At 40.9% G+C, this 19,669-nt stretch overlaps 1 protein-coding gene across 3 annotated transcripts; it reads right to left on the bottom strand.

Moving 5' to 3' along the window:
* Positions 1-1,784: 1,784 nt before the first annotated feature.
* On the bottom strand, positions 1,785-19,476 carry TRH (thyrotropin releasing hormone). Of its 3 annotated transcripts, XM_063165103.1 has the most exons (4): positions 5,357-5,476; positions 5,214-5,267; positions 4,148-4,362; positions 1,785-3,271 (listed from the first exon to the last, which is right to left on the bottom strand). In XM_063165103.1, exons 3-4 carry the CDS (start codon positions 4,338-4,340, stop codon positions 2,694-2,696), a joined length of 771 nt encoding a protein of 256 aa, XP_063021173.1. In that variant the 5' UTR covers positions 4,341-4,362; positions 5,214-5,267; positions 5,357-5,476; the 3' UTR covers positions 1,785-2,693. The 3 variants fall into 3 exon arrangements, with proteins under 3 accessions (XP_063021173.1, XP_063021170.1, XP_063021172.1); XM_063165100.1 differs by lacking the exons at positions 5,214-5,267; positions 5,357-5,476 and adding an exon at positions 19,312-19,476; XM_063165102.1 differs by lacking the exon at positions 5,214-5,267 and having other exon boundaries at positions 5,357-5,463.
* Between the last annotated feature and the right edge of the window lie 193 nt (positions 19,477-19,669).

Here is a 19,669-nt window from a genome sequence, read left to right as displayed (position 1 = left end):
TAGAGCCACTGCACAGCTTTGCTCTGTGGAATTAATTCAGATTCTGCAGATTTTGCTACTGACTTCCATGACCTTTGGACCAAGTCTGCTGCTGGTTTGTTCTCATTCCTGAAGAGCCCCAGCCTGTCTGACAGACAGATAGAGCACTTCCTCAGGGAGCAGTGCAGCTGTAAGGCCTGGTTCTGCAGCTGTCGCCGTGTGAGTGACAGAGAAAAGCTAGTCACTTGTGGATGTTTGCATGGCTGTTAAATTCTCCTAAGTTCTAATAAAAAGTGACAGTGAGGGGAAGTTATACAATAAAAATAAGATGATGAAAGAGAGATGTGCAATTAGCTAATTCTTATGTTATAACTAAACAGTATATTTGTATCTAAGTTGTTCATATTGCTAAGAAATTGCACTATATTTACTATTCAAATAAGCAAGGCATAATAGGATAGAAGCTGCCTATTTTCTGCTTAGTTTCTTAGCCAAACTCCAGAGTCTTTTTAGGTGTAGATAAATCTGACAAATACTTAACTTTGAACCTGTGCTTGTGTGTGCTTCATATTCACAGAAGTGTGAAATCCCCTGTGGTAGTCAATGCTCTGAGAATGATGTCTGTAGGAGAAAGAGTGTACTTGCCTGTTAGTATGTCTGCAACACTGCAGAAAACAGGAAGAAATTAATATATAGAGGTGAAATTTTCATGCAGATACTGGAAGAAAATGTCCTTTTGCTTAAAACAAGAATCTGGACATTTTGAAATACTGGAGTGAGTTAAAAAAAAGAACTTTTGAAATATGTAATCCTTGCTGTAACCCATGTTTACCCAATTGGTATTTTTTTCTTTTCTGTTTTTCACTTATTTTGAAGATTTCATAGCAAGTAGTGTTCCCCAAGGTTTAAGAAGCATTGATTCACTGCCAAAAATGGTATATGAAATGGTATTCTTCAGATAAATCGGTTTTTCCCTGATAAAATGCAAATGAAAAATTTTAAAAAGCATCATATACAGAAAGTGTGCTGAAGGAAGTTGAAGTATATGGAATATCCTCACCTATCTTCTCTAAGGATTTCAGCACTTGTTTATTAGAAGCCCCCTGTCAATAGAAGATGTCTGTCCATTGTCACATACTGAACATCATATTACCTCCAAAGTTAGAAATTGTTTGAAAGACCACATGAAGTCTTGATCAGCCTGTGAGCATCTAACTTCAGTGAAACTTGTGAGATGATGAATTATTTTTCTTCAGGGTAGCTAAACTGATTTCTGCAAAGCTGACTTCTGTAACTGAGGAAGAGTTCCAAGTCAGCTGATGTGTCTCTATGATCTTGAGGATGAACGTTGATGGAAAATATACTCATTTGTTCATAAAAATAACATTTTAGCAAAATATTGATGTTCTCTAACCTCTTTGAATGTACAAGAAGTGATATGAGTAACACAGTGTGCTCAGTAACTGCATATCAATTGCAAAAATCAGTAAATCTAGTGTTTAGACCCACAAACAGGAAATCAGCTTCTTGTCAAGTTCCCTGTGAAGTGTGTGACAAAATTGATGTGAGTTTAGCCCAGATGCATAATTATGTGTGTCATACAGGTGAAAGATCTTAAAAGGGAGCCTATCATCCTTCCACTTCAATAATGAAATAGTTTTAAGTACAAGCATGTGCTGACTACCAGCATGCAAGGAGATTGTACATAGAAAAATACCCTTCGTTGTTATTTTATTTAGCTTGAGTCGGTTGTATGTTTATCACATTATTGCAGTGTGTTTGCACAACCAATAAGGACACCAGAGTTGACTATTCTTGTTTATTGAATAACTCATATCAAATAAACACTTTTGGAAATCTGACCACAGAAAGTAAAAGCATTCCTTTGAGAGAAGAAAAATCAGAAATCCTCACTGAAAGAGAAGGATCTCTTCTTGCTTTATTATTAAATGCCTGAGGAGAAGGCATGATTTCAAGTGGCATGACTGAAGTGTGGACACACCAGGGTGGGAGTTCTTGTGTGGGCTGTACACAGTCAGTAGGGGTCACAATATGTGCTTGAGATGTTCAGGGATGCATTAACCATTTTCACTCTGTAGCCTCTTAGGTGAAGAGGGTTTTCCTGTGCCAGTTCCAAGACAAACTATAAAGTCACAAATTTATTTTGTTCCAGCTGAAACTGTTCCTGTCTCTCTATAGTGCTTTACTGTCTGGACAGATTGTAGTGTACAAGAACTCAGGTGTCCAGAATGTTATTATTTAGAACTGAAAACCTGCTCTGTTTAATTTTGTAACAATTGCCATATGTTTTTTTTTCTTCCTCACTGTTTACTGATTTCTCTGATGTGAGAGGAAACGATATAATTATTCTACTTCAGTAGCGTCAGAACAGAAATTTAAGAGCCTGTTTTATTCATTTAGGAACACACAGCTGGATTATTTTGGGGTCTGGGTTCCTAAGAAAATAAGCACTCTTCCTAAAGTGGGGAAATTGAAGATTCTCAGTACTTGCCTGTTCCATTCAGATGGGTCCTTTAGTTCCTTTGCTTTAAGTGTGTGACAAAGCCATTAACTTGGATGGGAGCATTAACACACTTAAAGGTAGGTGCAGAGGTCAGCAGCAGGAAGCCAAAAAGAAGTGAACGGGATGTTTTGGTGATTTGGTGATTTTGGCAGTTTAATTCACCAAATGCAAGTGCTACACAATTATTTTCTCATTCCTCTGTTTCATTTTCCCATGCTGATCTCTTTCCTGGGTGCTGACGCTTTTCTTCTACCCTGTCTCTGCTAACATCATCTACTAAATCAAGCAACAAGTTGCCTTCATGACAAGTGAATGTCTCCTGAAAGTTGCAGGGACCTGTGTCATCTGAGCTGTCAGAATTCCAGTACCTTTTTCCAGGATGCTGGTGTTTCTCACCATATACATCTACCTCATAATTCCAGCCTCTTTTGCTAGGACGCTGGTGCTTGTACATCGGATATCTTCTGCCTGGATGTTCTCTTTTGGATAACTCATTCGTGTAGGTTAGCTGTGCCCTAGGGCTGTAAGCAAACTGATCCAACAGTGACTTTCTGCCGGGAGGCTGTTGCCTTTTCAGCTCCAGATAGACATCAAGGTCATCTTCCATCTCCCTTTTTCCTGGATGCTGCCTCTTCTGAATGTCTCCATAAGATGCCTCTCCCTCAGCATCTCTTTTTCCAGGATGCTGTCTCTTCTCCAGATTACTTAGGTACTTTTTCCCGGGGTGTTGTCTTTTGGAAAGCCGTTGTAGCAGAGGGGCATTTGATTCTGTCCAAGGAAAAGAATAAGGTTAATAAAACCCCATAATCTTCTCTAAGAAAGTTGTAATAGGAATTTGTGGAGCAGGATCATAATCTGTTGCTTTTTGAAAGCCAACTCAGTATTTCCAGCTACCAGCTACCAGTCATAACCCTATTAGTATATCTTACTCATTCTTAGGCTCTTTTTAATATTTCAGTGCTTGGATCAACACAACCAATTCTCAGCATTGATGTGAAGAGAGAGAATGGCTTTTCCTGTGGGCACTTGGGGCCGGCTCATCTTCCACTATGGAAGGACCCAGTGCTCCCATTTACTGGAAGGCACCTCTGTGCTGTTTCTTGCAATCCCTGAGTCTGATCTTCCTTGCTGTGACAACTGGTAGCATAGCATCTACAAGGTGGGAGATGTAGACACTGGAGCAGCCTCTAGCATTCCCAGCCGTGGAAAAAGCCTGCCTCTGTTGGGGGGTAGGCACCAGTGGATCAGGGCAGTAGGTGAATGGCAGCACCCCCACCTCAAATTTACATTAGGTACAGGGTCCACAGCTGCAGAATGTCCTTCATGGGACCTCTTGGAGCTTCCCTAGGGAAATACCTGCTGGTCAAGCAGGTTTTCTCTGACAAGCTTCTACCTTATTATTATGCAGCAGCTGCTTAGGGATAGTACAGCCTTTCCTGGGCAAATAGATCTTAGAAAAGAAAGCATCTGTGAAGAACTATGTGTCAGTGTATTGTGGCAGCCCTCTTATCCTTCCCTTCCCCTTAGTTCCAGTGCTAAGTAAAAAGATTAAGACCTGGAAGTCATACCTTGATTTCTGAGATCTAATGATCTCAATCAAGTGCTATGCTATTACCAAATGAGTGTCCCCAGTAATATATATACCTTTATTAATGTCTTCCTTTTCAGCTTTCTTGAGGACAGACTGAAGAATGAGGCTTTCAGATCTCTGAAGGATGTCATCCAGGGGACTTTTTCCCATGTTCTCACTCTCCTCTGGAAGGAGATGTCCCCCATTGAAGCAAACACCACACAAGGTCAAGCAGAGGAGTAGCAGTGGCAGCTGGATGGATGGCATTTTGGGACAGGGGTTCCTGCAACTTCAATTGGACAGAGAACAACAGGGGAGGAGGATGGAGCAAGCAAACCTAGCAATAACAGCAATATTTCCAGGCACTGAAAAACAAACATGGCACTGCTGCAGGGATTGAAGTCTCTTAGGGTCTTTCCTAATTTCTGTTTTTAACCTCTCCGTTTGTTTTTTATCCTTCAAATCATTTAAATTCTTCATAATTAAAACCAGGTAGTTCGTTTTTCTGGCAGAATAAATATGATATGAACTTCCTGAGGCACAGGTGATTCTGAAAAACAGTGATTTTACTCTGCCTTCTGTCAAGAGGCAAACATTATTTCCCCCTTGAACTCTGTATGCACAAGGTGTAGACATCTATACCTGCTATCTCCATCAGGCAATTCCCTTTGCTAAGAGTTAATTTTAAAATGATACTGAGATTAGCAGCACTTCCATTCCACCCTTAGTTAAAGGCAAACCTAAATAATCCACTAGTTTTTTGCTGTCTTTTTCTATACATTTACAGTAGCCATGTGCTGGGTATTTGTCAGGCTAAGAAGACAGCTATGCTCTGTGTGGCAGGGAGATATCTTGCATGGAAACAAACGAGGGAAGTACCTTATATTTTTTTCAGAAACATAATAATAATTGTATCCTCTATTACATCTTGCCCAGATACCAAGTGTTTTCCTATTTCTTCTAGCTAGCACTGAATTCCTAACATGCTTAGGGATTTATTTTACAGTAAACAGAGTTCCTTCAGTAGAATGGAATACATCTTTAATACTACTGTAGAAGTCATTTATCTTATATCTTCAGAACATAAAAGAAATGCACAATTTTATGAAGTATTTCCCAAATAGAAAATGAGTTCATTACCTTTTTTTATTGGCAGGTTTTTATCAGTTCTGATCAAATCCTTGAGTAATAGCCCTAAGAACATCACATAGGCAATTTGACTCAGAGCAATCTTTAGACAGAAAGGTAAAATATGCTAAAAAGGAAATTATTTGATAAATTACCTGATTTGTAGTTTCAGATTTTTGCTTGATGCATCTGCCAAATCCTTTAAAGCTGTTTGTGCACCTGAGCTTCAGTTGCCCTTTTGCTGCTGCAGGCACACAGAGTGTCCAACAGAAGCGTTGCCGTGTGCTCTCTGCAGGGCTCACGTCTCTGTACTTATAGTCTACTGCCTCTGGACCCTTTATGCAAACAGCTCTGAGGTAACTTAGGGGTGTGGGGGTTTTTTTGGTTTGTGGTTTTTTGGTTTTTTTTACTGCTCTCAGAGAGCTGCATTTTGAATGCATTTAAGATTCACATAGTTATCTGCTGGCCTCCATAAATCCATGCTCGGCTCCCAGAAACCATTATTTTTCCATTCTCTAAAGAGATTATGTTGAACTTTATGTAACTCAGCATAAAGAAAAGGAGGTTTTCTTTGCTTAACAAAACTAAGCTTGTTCGTCCTCTATTAAGCAAGTGTTTTGGAATAAAAGCAGAGAGGTAAGTAATTAATTAGGCTAGGGAAGAAAGACAATGGCAAAAATGTAATGGATTAGATTTAGGTAAGTGTATACCCTGGGTTCTTATTCTGAAGGACACTATACAGTTTCTGGCTCACAGTTACATATTTTTTTGGCATAGGCTTCCACAGAAAGTATTTTAGAATATGAGGTGCATAACATTAAATATTAAAACATGTTTATGTTGCTGTTATGTGCTTCAAAAAGCATTATACTATTGTGACTTGAAATAAGACTGTCTTTAACCTGTTGTCTACTTAACATACTGCTCCACACAGTACTGTTCATACAGGGCAGGACAACCCCTTGGCATTTCCTAGGGGTCATAACCCCATAAGGTCTCTCAGGTACGACACCTGAATTTAAACAGTTACTGTATTGCCCTATGAAAGTGGGCATCGATGAAATGAGAAACTGCACAGTTTCATTCTCCTTAAAATCTGCTTCTTGACACACTTTTGAGCTTACTTTTAGAGAACATGTAAAGCACTGTGTTATAATTACATCCCCATGCAAAGCTCCTCAGCAGGTGCAAAAATATATTCACAGTGCAATGCCCAGGACATCCAGTCTGGCCAGCTTTGCCTCTTTGCTCAGAGTTATTTTATCTTATTTTGGACTAATTTAGTAGTTTTAGTGCTTTGTTTAAAGGAAGAAACTTAAAATTCAGCACCTCAGAGAGTCAGGGTTTTTAATGAAAAATGTCCTTTTTCTATTTCACAGCTGGAAAAGTATCTGATTTTTATATGATATCCTTTCTTTTTTAGTTCTGTTTTGCCTTTTTCCAGCTACATTTTTTCTGTTTAATTTCCCCCACAGGTGATTTTTCTATTTAAAAGATTTCTGGAGGTTTGTTTTATGAGTGTAAACATTCTTTCCTCCCCCTGACTGCACAATTACTCATGGCACTGAGATGAATTCATGGGTAGGAGGGAGAGTTTGTTTCCTCAAACTCCAGAGTGTTCCAAGCTATACTTTTCTGTCCTGTCACAAATACATTGACAACCCAGACTTGCCCAGAGCTTCTGTCAGCACAGGGTTTGGCTCCCAGTCCACATCTAAGTCTGTGGTAGGTTCTAGAATTGCAGAGATGTTGAATTACCACATTTCACACCTAAATACAGCATTTCAGCATCACTGTGATCCTCAATCCTTTGTCCAGCTGCTGTATTTTGTCACAAGTGCATCAAGTCCCTTGATCTTTTGTGTCAGCTCAGTTGAGGAAGTTCCTGAATTTTCTTTTAAACATTCTCAAGGGCGCCCCAGCTTCTCAAGGTGCTTCTAAATGAAGAAACTGGGAGGCAGACAACTCCTCCAGAACCAGAGTCAGACCCATACACGTGCTCTGTGAGGACTGAGGTCTGTGTTGCTCCCCTCTCCAGCTTGCGTGTTGCATGTGTTGCTGCCTGCAGTCACTCACCATGTGGCACCAGGACCCTGGTGCCTCCATTTGTGCTGAGCACTTGTCCAGCTCAGTGCTGGTGTTCATAGCAGTGGGGCCTTCACACTGGGGCCGTCACTGGGCACAGAGTTGGTCCCTAAAAAGATCTCAAAGGGGAATAATGAGAAAATCTGCTGCTAACCCTAGTCTCAGCTCTATTTTAAAGAATATAGACATGTTTTGTACAGTTAGTCAGCCATGAGTTGGGCAGAAAGTTCTCCTTGGCAGATTTTTGAATTTCTACATCTTATTTTGACTGCCTTGCTCTTGTCACTGTCAGAGATAAGTAACTGAAGTACATTGCTCATTTTTAGTATAGTCATCCCTCCAGGAATCCTGAAATATAGAAGTTGTTATGGGAACTGCTTTTCTTTACCTATAGGAATAAAAAATACTCTTGTTTGGAATCTATGGCTCATTGCATTTGTTACCAGTTTCACTAGGAGGTGCTGAATTTTAAGTGGTTTGCCCTTTGTCACAGATCCGGAATTTTAGAATTCGGAAGTGAGACCAGAATCTGTTCTGGTCTAAAGTTAGCCTTCCTTTATAGAAAATAGGTTTGGTTTCTGGTAGAACCTCACAAGACACACATCTTTCCCATTTAAAAGGTTACCTACATGGCATTGCTTCTGTGTGCAAGAATGAGAGAAATACCTTCACTGACTACTTAAGGCATCCCATTAATTTTTATTAACTGTACACTGTCACTAGGATTGTAATTTTGATCTTCTCATCTCTTTAAATAACTTTAACCTCTTGGATATTTCCTGAATTGTATTTCTTGCAATGACTGCAAATCTAAGCTGTTCTGTCTGAACTTCCTCTTGCTGAAAGTGCTGGGAATTAGTAATGACATGTTTGCTAACAGAAATGAGAGTCAAATCAACTATTTTGTTTTCTCTGGAAAATGTAAAAGCACAGTTTCTTTATATCACTCCTCCCAGTTTGTTCCTTGATTGAACTATTCAGGCAGAAAATTAGGGAGATGGATATCAGTAATAGGTGGACAATTCTCTCTTTCCATGTGATTTCTTAACATGATCCTTCCTGAATAAGAACAGGTAAATAGTTTGCCCTGGAGGAGGATGTATTGTATTTTTGTGAGAGGTATAATTCCAGCTTTTCTTCATTTTGATTTTAATGACATCGGAGTGCCAGAGTATGCACAGCCACAATGATCTTTAGATGGTATATTTTTAGACGCATAATATAGTTTTACAAGGGAGGCAAGCCTTCAGGAGTACAAACCTTTTTTAGGCCCAAGGAAATGCATTAATGTCTGAAAGTTTGTCTCTCCTCTTAGAATTAAAAAAGGACTTGTGATCTCCCAGAACTGTCAGCTTTTCGTGGCAGTAGATGTCACTACAATAGAAGATATTATACCTAATCTACAAACCTTGTATTAAATATTAATAATTAATGAAGGGAGAGTTTTAAGCAACTTCTATCTGCTAGTCCCCAAAATTCATTTGCTAGGTAAATGGACCTAGACAGTTCTGAGTGGATGTAATGACACATGAAGGAGGTTTCTGAAATGCAGCCTACTGGGGTCACCACCAGTATTAGCAAAAGCGATCCCTTTGTGTAAACGTACCCAGCCAGGGGGGCTTCACTATGGGCAGCAGATCAGCTTATCATAGCCCAGCTGGTTTTGCTGCAAGGCATCACAAAACCAAAACCCTTGAGGAATAATAAGGACAGCTTTCCTATTTGTTTTCATTAGCTGTGAATATAAAATCTAGGAAGGGAAACAAAGGTAACTAGTCTATCATGTTCTCCTTCTTCCAGCACTGAGCCCCCACCACAGTACTTCTCTTGTTGCCTAGTGCAAGAATCTCTAGTGGTAAACACTTGTTTGTGATGTAAGCTCTGCGGCCTTTTAGGGGTGAGCTTTAGTTACAGCCAGATGAAGGAATTGGGCTGGAGAATCTGGTGAAATTATTAGAAGCTCTGCTGGCTGATGTTGAATGACACTTGAAGCATGACCTGAACATGGTAAGGACATGTAAAGGATTCCTTTTGAAGGCTGTGTAACCTTCAATTGACACCTCCTTATCAAAAATTCCAGAAATGGCAAAACCTTTTGCTCTGACTGTAAGGCCCAGACTTTCATAGTTTTGCAAACATTAAAGTGTTGAAGCCTAATTTTTTGACTTCATTGAAACTAATAGAAAACCCTTTGAGAAAACTTAATATATGGAGAGATTAGGCCTTCTGTTTTAAATAATGAGTAGAATGAGTATTGAAGGAGATTGAGAACATTTATTTCTTTGTGAGGAAGCCCTTAATAGAATTACTGAGTAAATTCCACATGGAACACATACACAGCTCTCCTCATCAATTTCAATCCAAAAAGGGAACTATTATATTAGAAGGAAAGGGCAGTATTCCACATATCATTAAAACTATTGCCAAAAGGTGTATAAATAACATGTTGCTTGTCTCGGCTAAATAGTTGTATTGTTCATGAGGAAGCAAACCCAAAGCATTATGACATTAATGCCACATGTTGGTTAACTGACAGATCTTTCAATATTAAACAGCATATTAGGCAGCCAAAACTTGACAGGCTTAATTGTATACTTAAGAGTCAGACTAACTCACAGTTTATTCTTTCTGGGAGGGTGGCAGTTTGGAATTAAAGATCTCAATAGATTCATTGTAGTGATTCTTTATTTTGTAATTATCTCCACAATGTTTATGCAGAATCATTTCTATAGTTTTCTAGTCAAGTGAGCCCTGTGATTTGGGAAGAAAATTGCCATCATCAGAAAGAATATTTCTGTGCCCTGATTCTTATTTCAGGCACAGTCCAGAATCTTTCAAAACAAATGTCACCAAATGAAACAGACATGGCTCTATGCCTCCAAGCACCAAAAAAACCTTCCAGCTGCCCAGCCTGTTGTTTTTTCACAGCTACTGATAACAAGACTCAAGATCTTGTTCACTTCCAACAGTCATCAGATGAAGCAAATTTACAGCTCAGTTCACCTTGCCAAAATACTATGTTTGAACTGGGGCGAGTTTCATCATATAGCAAGAATAGATTTGGGGAAATTTGATTTAGAATGGTAGAAAACATTCAGCTTACTTTTCAGAAGCAAGTCTGATTCACACTGTGAGGTATATTGCAAAGTCATTTGGATGGTTGTAGATAGAAGATCACTACTTCCATAGAAATCAAAGAAGTGACATGGTGATGTGCTTGCTCTGTGCCTGTCCCTTACACTCGCTGCTAAGACATACTAATTATGACAGAGAAGCTATAATTTGGTGTGAAGAGATGGAAATTTGTGAGGTAGAGTTGCTAAGAGATTTAGTGTTTGGCACCAAGTGTTTGAAAGTGCTGATTTGGATTTTGAAGTCCACAATCCTCAGCTTGCAGCCAGTACTCCTGTCCAGTTCACTAGAAGCAATCAGCAGAGAGCATATTTGGATAGTCTGCCTGCCAGTCCTGGCTGCTTCAGTTGTCAGGTACAAGGCTCCAAAGCTCCTGAAGGCTTGACACAAATGGTGCATCCCCAGTGACTGGGAATCGGAGAGCACAAGTAAGAATAGGATGTAAAAGCAGAATGAAAAGTTCCAGAACTGTTCCTTGTGCCTCACTGTAGAACATCATCCTCTCAAAATTTAGATATTTCTATAGCAGCTTTTAAAATTAAAGATGTGTATATCTTATTGTTGCATTTGACTGTTGTAAAAGACAATGTTCGAAGTTCATTTAAAATTATTCTGTAAAGTGACCTCAAGCCTGGCTTTAAGGATGCAGCACAAATGTGATTTACCCTTAACTTGTATATGTTGATGTGCTAAGAAAGGGAAATGGGCCCGTGGAAGGACTACCTCAAAAAGGCAGATGTGTTTGTGCCTATCTATACACAACACTTAAGGACTGCTCTTCTACTGGAGGAGCATTCTGGAATCAGACGTAGAGAGGAATTTTGAACAGGAATCTGGTTTAACTAACAAACTTAACTTCTGGTACCAGTCATGTCAGCTGATCTGGTTGAATTAGGTAACAGTTCAGGTATTGCTCCTTCTCCTCAGGTGTTCCTGTCTGCCTGTGATGATGAATCTGTGTAATGCCCTCATTTTGTGAGGGCTTAAATTTGCTGACCATGTTCCTGCAGTAAGATTAGACATTTTATCTTTTCAGCTACTCATTTTAAGAGTCTTGTAGCACAGCAACAGCGAAGACATAAGTACTATGGTGAAGTAAGATCTGAAACTGGTTTCCCAAGAGAGTTAGAATGAAATCTAGGTGTATATGCATACACCTCTGTGTGCACCTACACCTATCATACATCTACACATGCACCTGAAGGTGTATGAAACGATGAAGCAAGAGGGTGGGGTAATCATGTCAGTTGCATTGGCCATAAATATGATATTTCAAGAGTTTGGGTAGCTGTAAATCAGCATCAAGCTAATCAGGACCAGGTTACAGTTGATTTGTGAGCTTTGCTACAGTGTTGAAAAAGGATGTGAAAGAAAGAAGACAGTCATTTTGTCCTGGCATGGATTTCCTCCCTTTTGTAAGAAAAGGCTTATAAGAAAGTTGGTCACTTGCCATTACCGGAAGGATAAAGACATGCAGGTTTTGCTGTCTAATTCCAGCGCAGGCCATTTATAGGAAGGTCTTAGCAAATATCAATGATATAGTTTACTGTTTCTAGTATTGTCCATTAGTCTCACTGTGTCTGCAGGGCACATGGCTACAGGAATTTTTATTCCTGTCACTTGCAACCATTACTAATGATACCAGTGAAACTGGAAGCTCGTACTTAGAATCCAAGCCTTCACTGTAGCAAATATATGGATTTATGGCACTAGAGGTGTGGCTGGAAGACAACTGGGAAGTGCTACTGCCTGTACTTGACTAACCACAGAAGCCACCAGAGATCTGATATGCTGCCATGTGTGCCTTGTGTAGAGCACAGTAGGTTGGGAGTTCTTTCCTTGGTGGATTGTGTGAACTAACTGGTTAATATGAGGGACGTTTACGGAGTACTCAGTATAGAATTGCTCCCTTGCCCACTGTGCACAGTCATTTAGATGGAGCTTGATGTGCAGCTGAGAGACTTGGAGGGGGAGGAAGGTCTCCACAACCAGTTGCTCAAGACCATTTTCATATTGTAATGTGAGCTACATAACAACAACGACCTTTATCTAATTTGCACCTTTATAACTTTCATACTCATTGTAATAACAATAGACTCTTCCATGGGTGCTTAATGGGTTTGTTTATGAGCAAACAGCATAAAGTGAGAATCAATAGGTATTCAGATGCCATTTTGGGGGCAGGAATCGCAATTATTGAACAAATACTAGGTATTGTTCTTTATGGGGCAATAAAGACACACATGAGGTGATCTGCTGAGACCAGGAGTAGTATTGATTTTTAGAAATAGCTTCTGTGATAGTCTTGTGGATTTCTCTTCTCATTAGTCCAGCTGGCAGACTCTGTGCATGTCAAGGGAAGCTCAGTGAATGAACATGTAGCACTGGAGTAAAAGTTCCTTGAGTCATTTAACACCTGCTTCTGCTGAGAAGACTGTGAGGCACAAAGTCTGTATGCCTCTCAGGTTTTGTGTCATTCTCTTCCCCTGGGTGTTTTCAGCAAAGCCTGAGCATGAACAAAGATACATTTAAAAGTAGCTGGAGAATGGTTTGCAGATGCAAACTACAGCATGTATGTTGTATTTTTATAAGCACCAAGCTGGGAGACCACATGGTTATTTGATTAGAATGGAGCCTGAGAACTGAGCTGATTTTGTTTCTGTCTCTTACATTGAATTGCTCTGATTTTCAGTGACTCATTGAGGCAAAAATTCAACTAGAGTTAAAATCAGTCAGACTTTTCAAAGATGGTAACTGGAATTAAGTAAGCTCTTAAATATCATCGTTTTGTGTTCCCTGTCCACAAATAAGCTATGAAACAGAGTTTTGATGCTTGTGATATGCTTTAACAGTCACAAATCATGACAAGAGAATTAAAAATTGTTATTTATAGTTCGTTGGGATTTTCCCTAGGGAGCAAGTAGACTTCACCAAGCCCGGTGGGCAGGGCATGCAAATCTTAGTAAAGAAAATGGTGAATACAAAACTCGTGTTTAATCTGACTCTGGTGAATCTTTGGTGTAGTCAATTGTGACAAAACTGCAATTTTATATCATATATATATTAAATATCAGCAATTTCACAGGATTCTTTCTACAAATTGCTGATGCCTTTAATAAACAGTTTTCTCCTCCAGATTTCTTTCTTTCCTTGTTGAAGCTGCTATCAGATTTGAAATGTTATATGTTGACACCTAAATGGTGTGATGGAATTCTAGAATGTACTCCTGGAATGGCTGGTGATAGTCTTCCTTGAATGTGGTACAAGAGAATGCAGGGTTTGGAATTACTTCCAAAGGATGAAGAAAAAGGACATTTATAAAAGCAATCCTTTTGTTACATTTCCTCTGTGATTATCTTCAGGTATCCTAGCAAATGATTACACATCTAGAAACTGTAACAAAAGTAAAGCAACTAGAAAAACTAAAAAAACCCAAACCTCTTGGGAGTTGCTTTCACACCTGCATTTCCATGAGTGATTCAGAGATCATCATGGAAAATACAAAGTTAAAATGTTCATAACATTCTATTTTATAGCTTTTAATCAAAAATATGACCCAATATTTTGACATTTGAAATAGCTTATCAAGACATGCAGGCTGCCTGGCACTGGCATTAACTCTGTCCCAGCCAGAGTGGTTACAGAGGAGCTCTGAACTATACACAAAAAGGGCTCTGAGTTAGCTTGTTCTTTCCCTTGTCTGGATAAAGAAGCCAGTTTTACCAGTCAAGACATGTGCAATGTGCTCACTCTGTAGCAAACTTAAATTGCAAAGTTGTTAAGTCCTTTTCAGCCTCAGGTAGCTACAGATTATTTAATTACAGAGTTAGTGATCTACAGTAGTAGAGAGTTTGGGGACCTTATGATGTAAAACAATACCTGATTACAAGTAGATCATGGTTTATTTAGACTTCTGCTTCAGAATATGGACTCCAAGGTGATATAGTCTGGACCTCCCTACTTAAAAATTTAGCAGACTACAAGTTCTGCAGACTACAAAACTTGTAGTCTGCAGAACTAACTTCTGTTACTTCTACACTAACAGAACTAACAGAACTTCTTTTTTCTTCTGCACTAACTTCTGTTCTTAGAGTTCTCAGCTTCCTGACAAATTGACAACACAAAAAATTAAAACCAATGTAATGACAGTGAATTTACAATTAAGTGGTGACATTTTCAAAGGGTTATCTTTCCCATTTTAAACACAAAGGAAGTAGCCAGGTTTGCTCAAGTATTTGTTGTCTTGGTTGCTTTGATCCTTTGAAGATCTGACAACATATGAAACAGTGGCTGCTTCTAGGTACCAGGTACTGTCCTCTTTCTCTGGCTGTGAGAGCAGAAGCAGAGCCCTACTATAGCATGTGAATCAACTGCAACCCTTGAAATTGTATAGATGTAGAGTAAGTTTGTGATTCCAGCAGAATTTAACTGCTATCTCCTAGGAACCCAAGTGAAAAGATTAAGTCAAATGAATGATATTGTGTCATCTGACTTGATATTGCCAGACGTTGCTAAAAGGTCTTTGCTTATTTAATGTTTATCTACTTCAGGAAATATATTAATGTCTGAGCCATGTAAGGAAACGTGGTCTGACTGTGAGAGTGGGGGTAGAAACTGCCAAGGGGCCTCAGTCCCGGCTCAGGTGATGCAAGTGTGAATGCCAGAGCAGCTCCTGGATGGTCAGACCGAAGTTTCCCTAACTCTGCACAGGCTCTGCTGTGCTGTTCAGAGCCCAATGAACCAAAAGGGAGCTATAGCCATCCTATTATCTTTAACTGTTATAAAGTAATATTGTCCTTGTGTTATTGAATTTTCAGCATCCAAATGATGATGGAAATTTTCCAACCAGATGTGCTTTCTCCAGGATCCTTGCAGATGTTTCTAATTAATGTGACTGTGCCTGAACAAATTTTGTCTCGATAACATGGCAATACTCTTGGTACTCAGGAGTGTAAGAGTTTAGACTTGACTTGTTCAAACTTGTATTCGTCTTATTCCAGTAATATTAACACAAACCCTGTAGCTTGTCTAGCAATGGAAATAGAACACAAATAACAAACAGTTTGTGTTTTTAAAGAGACTTACATATCCAACTATGGAAAAACAATCAATGACCATTTAGGTGCTTCTGACAGAACAAGATGTCTTTAAATTAAGTCTCACATCTCATATGAGACTTGGAAACAAGAACACCCTGACTTCCTAATTGAGCCACTGAAGAGGAAAGAAAAAGTTTGAGTTGTTTGGCCAGGTGACATGTATGCTTCCACCAGGGGTCTTCAGCAGGGGAGCATTTTTCCTTTAGGCATCTGTCACAGGGAAGAACTGCCTTTAGGGGAGCAGAAAGACTAGGGAGAAAACTAAAATACTCACTTGGTGACCCTGAAATTAAGCAGCAGTTGGTGATAATTTTCTTCATTCAAAGAACTCACTAGTTTTAGAATGAATTGGTGGTGCAAGAGTTGGAGCACAGTCACCCAGCTGGAGGTACTGAGAGTAGAATTGGAGCAGCTGGCGTTAGACCAGTGTCATCTGTGTCACTGTAAACCATAATCAGATCTAATTGCACACAAGCACTGAAAAGACACTCTCATTCCTCTTTCTTCCTATCCACACTGCTCCAAATTCATGGTTGCATAAATTGTAGGGACTGCTCAGCCCCAGTTGATTTAATTCAGCATACTGATCAGATGTATCAAGAAGGGTCAAAATTTGGCACAGAGCTAGACATTCCAATGACAAAGGCTGAAATGATACTCTGCTTTCATCCTGATGTAATAAGACCTGCTTCTCAGTGCAACAATAGAATGGCAACAATTGTGTTGTTGATCTTTGCTTATTATGTCAAGGGCAGGCGTGATGTTATCTGCCTTTTATGAAAGACCTGAATAAGCTATATGTATTAGCACTAGGAATTAAAAGCCTCTTGAATCTGCTTACCTGAGCCACAAAAGGGAAGCTGCCAAGTTGCTCTCATAATTATCAAAACGTTAAATCTTGTATGGAAATAAGAGCCAAAGTGATTAAGAATTCATTTGCAAAGGAAGCAAAGATTACAAACTTGTTTGTTTTCTCACACCTGTTCTCCACCTCAGCAGTACAATAAAGCAAGGCATAGTTAATGCACTTTTCCCTAAAATTATTAATGTACTCAGGGGAATATGATCAGCTGAGGCTTTGGAGATCACACCGCCATTTGCCCAATTATACCTAATGACAACACATCGTTCCAGCAAAATGTGTCTATTCTTTGGTAGGTTACATTTCCTCTCGGCCTTTTGCTTATTGATCCAGTAGTACATCATGCAGAACAAACTTCTTTGTTGGCAAGTCGTGTTTATGAGAACAGAAAAATCTTTTATGTTACATTTTTAACATCTGACCAAGTCAGTGAGAGGAAAAGCTTCCTGTATGGAGCATGACAAATTTTTGTGATTTTTGTAAAACAAAGCAATAAGTCAAATGTCTGTATGTTTTGGGCTATACAAATAATTCATGTTATGTGTTCAGCATTTCTTTCTGCTTTGATATCATAAAGCATCTTAAATTATGTCTGCATTACATGGCATTTAGAGTAAATGATCACTTTAATCTTTTACTCCAAGCAGCAAGGCATATTAACTATTTTTTTTTTGGGGGGGGGGGGGGTTTGGGTTTGTTGTTTTTGTTTGTTTGATTGGGCTTTTTGTTTGTTTGTTGTTGGTTTTTTGGGGGGTTTTTTTGGAAGTGGAAGGGCTTGAAGAAAGCTTGAAGAAATGATGTATCCCTGACTAAAACACTTAAAACATTTTTGTGTCTCCTGTGAGTGTTCATGACAAGTACAAGCTGATGAGTAAGGGCAGGGTTGGATTCTGAATGCTCTTACAAATTGTTTCTCTTGTTACTTTTTTAATAGTTGTAAACTGCAACAAAATAAATTGTTTTTTCAAATGCAGAACCATATCAAGGTAGTTCACTACCATCATTCAGCACTTTCTAGTTGGATTACTTCTGTGGTCTTCAGACCCTTTGGAGTTTAGTTTTTAAAATTTTCAGCCTCATCATTATTGCTCTCCCTCCTTCCAGCATTTTTCCTGAAGTTGTCTCTTATATGCTGGCGTCCTTCTTGTAAGAACCTCCAGTTTTGTTCTCACAAAGGTTCCGACCCGTATTATGAGCTGGGAGAATATACATGGGCTTTGTATTCCCCTTGTGAAGCCTGAAAGCACTGAGTCTGAGAAATGAAGCTGAGTGCACTGGCCACTGCTTGAATCCATTTTGTCTCCCTCACAGCCTTCATTTTCTGAATGCATCCTCAGAAAGACGGCAAACCTGGCAGTTTTTACTTAGAGGAAAATATGAAAACATGTTTCTTCTCTCCCAGTGTATAAGAACTGGGAGTTTATCATTCAGTGTCACAGAGAAACTTACTATGCCACCAAAGCATTCCTCCCAAGCTAAGTATTGATCCTTTGTTCTTAAGCAAACCCTGCAGTAAATCATAACTCTGAGACATCTCATTCCAGTGACTGGATCAATAATGTCTTTGATGGTGTCCCGCAGTGTTTTCCTGTCATTCCTGGGGACCTCTCTGTCACCTACGGTTCTTCCAGATCTCAGCGCATTAACCAGCCCGCTGCCAGCCCCGTCCCAGCTCCGCTCCGCTGCCTGGGGCGCTGCTGCCCCCTGCCGGACGGACCCGCCATCGCGGGGCTCCGCGCGGCCTGTCCCCCGCTGCCCCGCGTCCCCTTGTGTCTCCCCACGGCCCCCGCTGCCCTGTGCTCGGCCTACATGAGTGCAGCCGACACGCGTGTGACATGTCTGCCCTCACGTCTGACTGCTGGGCACCCCCTGGGGTTACACACTGCAAGGTGTGGGTGCCCATAGGCAGCGCAGCGTTCCACTCAGTGCCGCGGGTGCCCCAGGGCAGCTGTGCGGTGCACGGGCCGCTGAAGTGGGACCCAGCGAGCCCAGGTGCTGCGAGGTGCTGACAGCGCTGGGTAGAAGGAGATTGCACACAGTCGGTTTACACTCACACTGTGCAGTACCTGTGCCTTACCAAGGGGAAAAGCTGTCCAGGCTTTCATTCCAGTGCTCTGCACAGCACCGGGAATCTACGGCAATCCAGTCACACAACAAGGACACATGCTGGTGTATGCAGAGAAATTGTGCAGATCAGCTGTGGGGCCTTGGTGTCCCTTGCTGATGCTGAGCATTATGCTGGGCTGGACCTGTGCCCTCTGAGCATCGGGTGCCCTGTACCTGGGCAGTTGAGAAAGGTGTTTTTAATACAGCACCTCCATCTGTAGTGGGGGTTAATCACATTTATCTAGCTCAAGAGCAATGATATGAGGCTGACTTTCTTGGAAATGCCACATGAAAAAGACTAAATTTTTATTACTATTTGCATTAATTGCTTTTCTTTTACTAATTTCTTTGGCTGCATTGGAGCAGTTACAAGAGACAGAGTATCTTGCAAATGGAAGGGTACTTTTCATTATATTATTGCATTGCACCATTATCTAGAGAGTAAAGTGCATCCTTCAAAGTTATAATGAGCCATAATTTCATTGAAGGCTCTCTAGGATTTCTGGACCGTGAGAGCAAAGCTACAGTAATTTAGTCACGGGGACCAGAAAATTAGATGACAGCCCCTTTAATACTCAGCTGGGAACATGCTATTGATCTGAGATACCTCAGGCTGGAGTGTCTGCTGGAGTGGAAATGCATGGATTTTACCTTTTAAGGACATTTCAAGTCATGGTAACTATTCAGAGCCAACCCTGGCATGACTGTCCTTTCCTGCTCCTTCGACACAGAGGTCAGAGCCAAGGGTGTTTGGCAGGGAGAGGTGGGTTTTCCCTGCTCTTTGGAAGGCTGTGCTTTAGTCAGTGCTGAGGGGGCCGTGACTCACCTGTGCGGGGGGTCACACCTGAGGGGGGGCGCCGGGGTCTCAAGGCGAGGAGGCACCCAAGGGAGCTCAGCCATGGCTGCGCCCGAAGGGGCCGGGCCCAGAGGGAAGGGGCTGCGGCAGACGGAAGAGGTGAGTAGAGAAAAACTGTCTGGACTGCGAGTCTGCCGCCACCGCAGCACAGAGACCGAGAGCCGCCCCGGCGCCCGCCGCGGCCGGGAGCGGGCCGAGCAGAGACCCCGCGGCCGGGCCGGGACCCCGCGGAACGGGAACGGGCCGGGCCGGGCCCCCGCGGAACGGGAACGTGCCTGGCCGGGCCGGGACCCCGCGGAACGGGAACGGGAACGGGCCAAGAGCAGCG

This window comes from Melospiza melodia, chromosome 10 (assembly GCF_035770615.1).
Source record: "Melospiza melodia melodia isolate bMelMel2 chromosome 10, bMelMel2.pri, whole genome shotgun sequence".
In the NCBI taxonomy this organism is placed as follows: domain Eukaryota; kingdom Metazoa; phylum Chordata; class Aves; order Passeriformes; family Passerellidae; genus Melospiza; species Melospiza melodia.
The sequence above is the reverse complement of the archived record's forward strand: the minus strand, read 5'-3'. Positions and strand labels throughout refer to the sequence as shown.

Bases quoted from the DNA above. Each gene is read 5' to 3' on its own strand.
- TRH (XM_063165100.1), bottom strand. From the start codon at position 19,385: ATGGCTGAGCTCCCTTGGGTGCCTCCTCGCCTTGAGACCCCGGCGCCC. The intron at 4,363-19,311 runs GTGAGTCACGGC...GTCCAATTGAAG, and splicing joins AGGTGTGACCCCCCGCACAG to TTGCAGGAACCCCTGTCCCA. The intron at 3,272-4,147 runs GTATATATATTA...TTCCTTGGACAG, and splicing joins AAAGGAAGACATTAATAAAG to AATCAAATGCCCCTCTGCTA.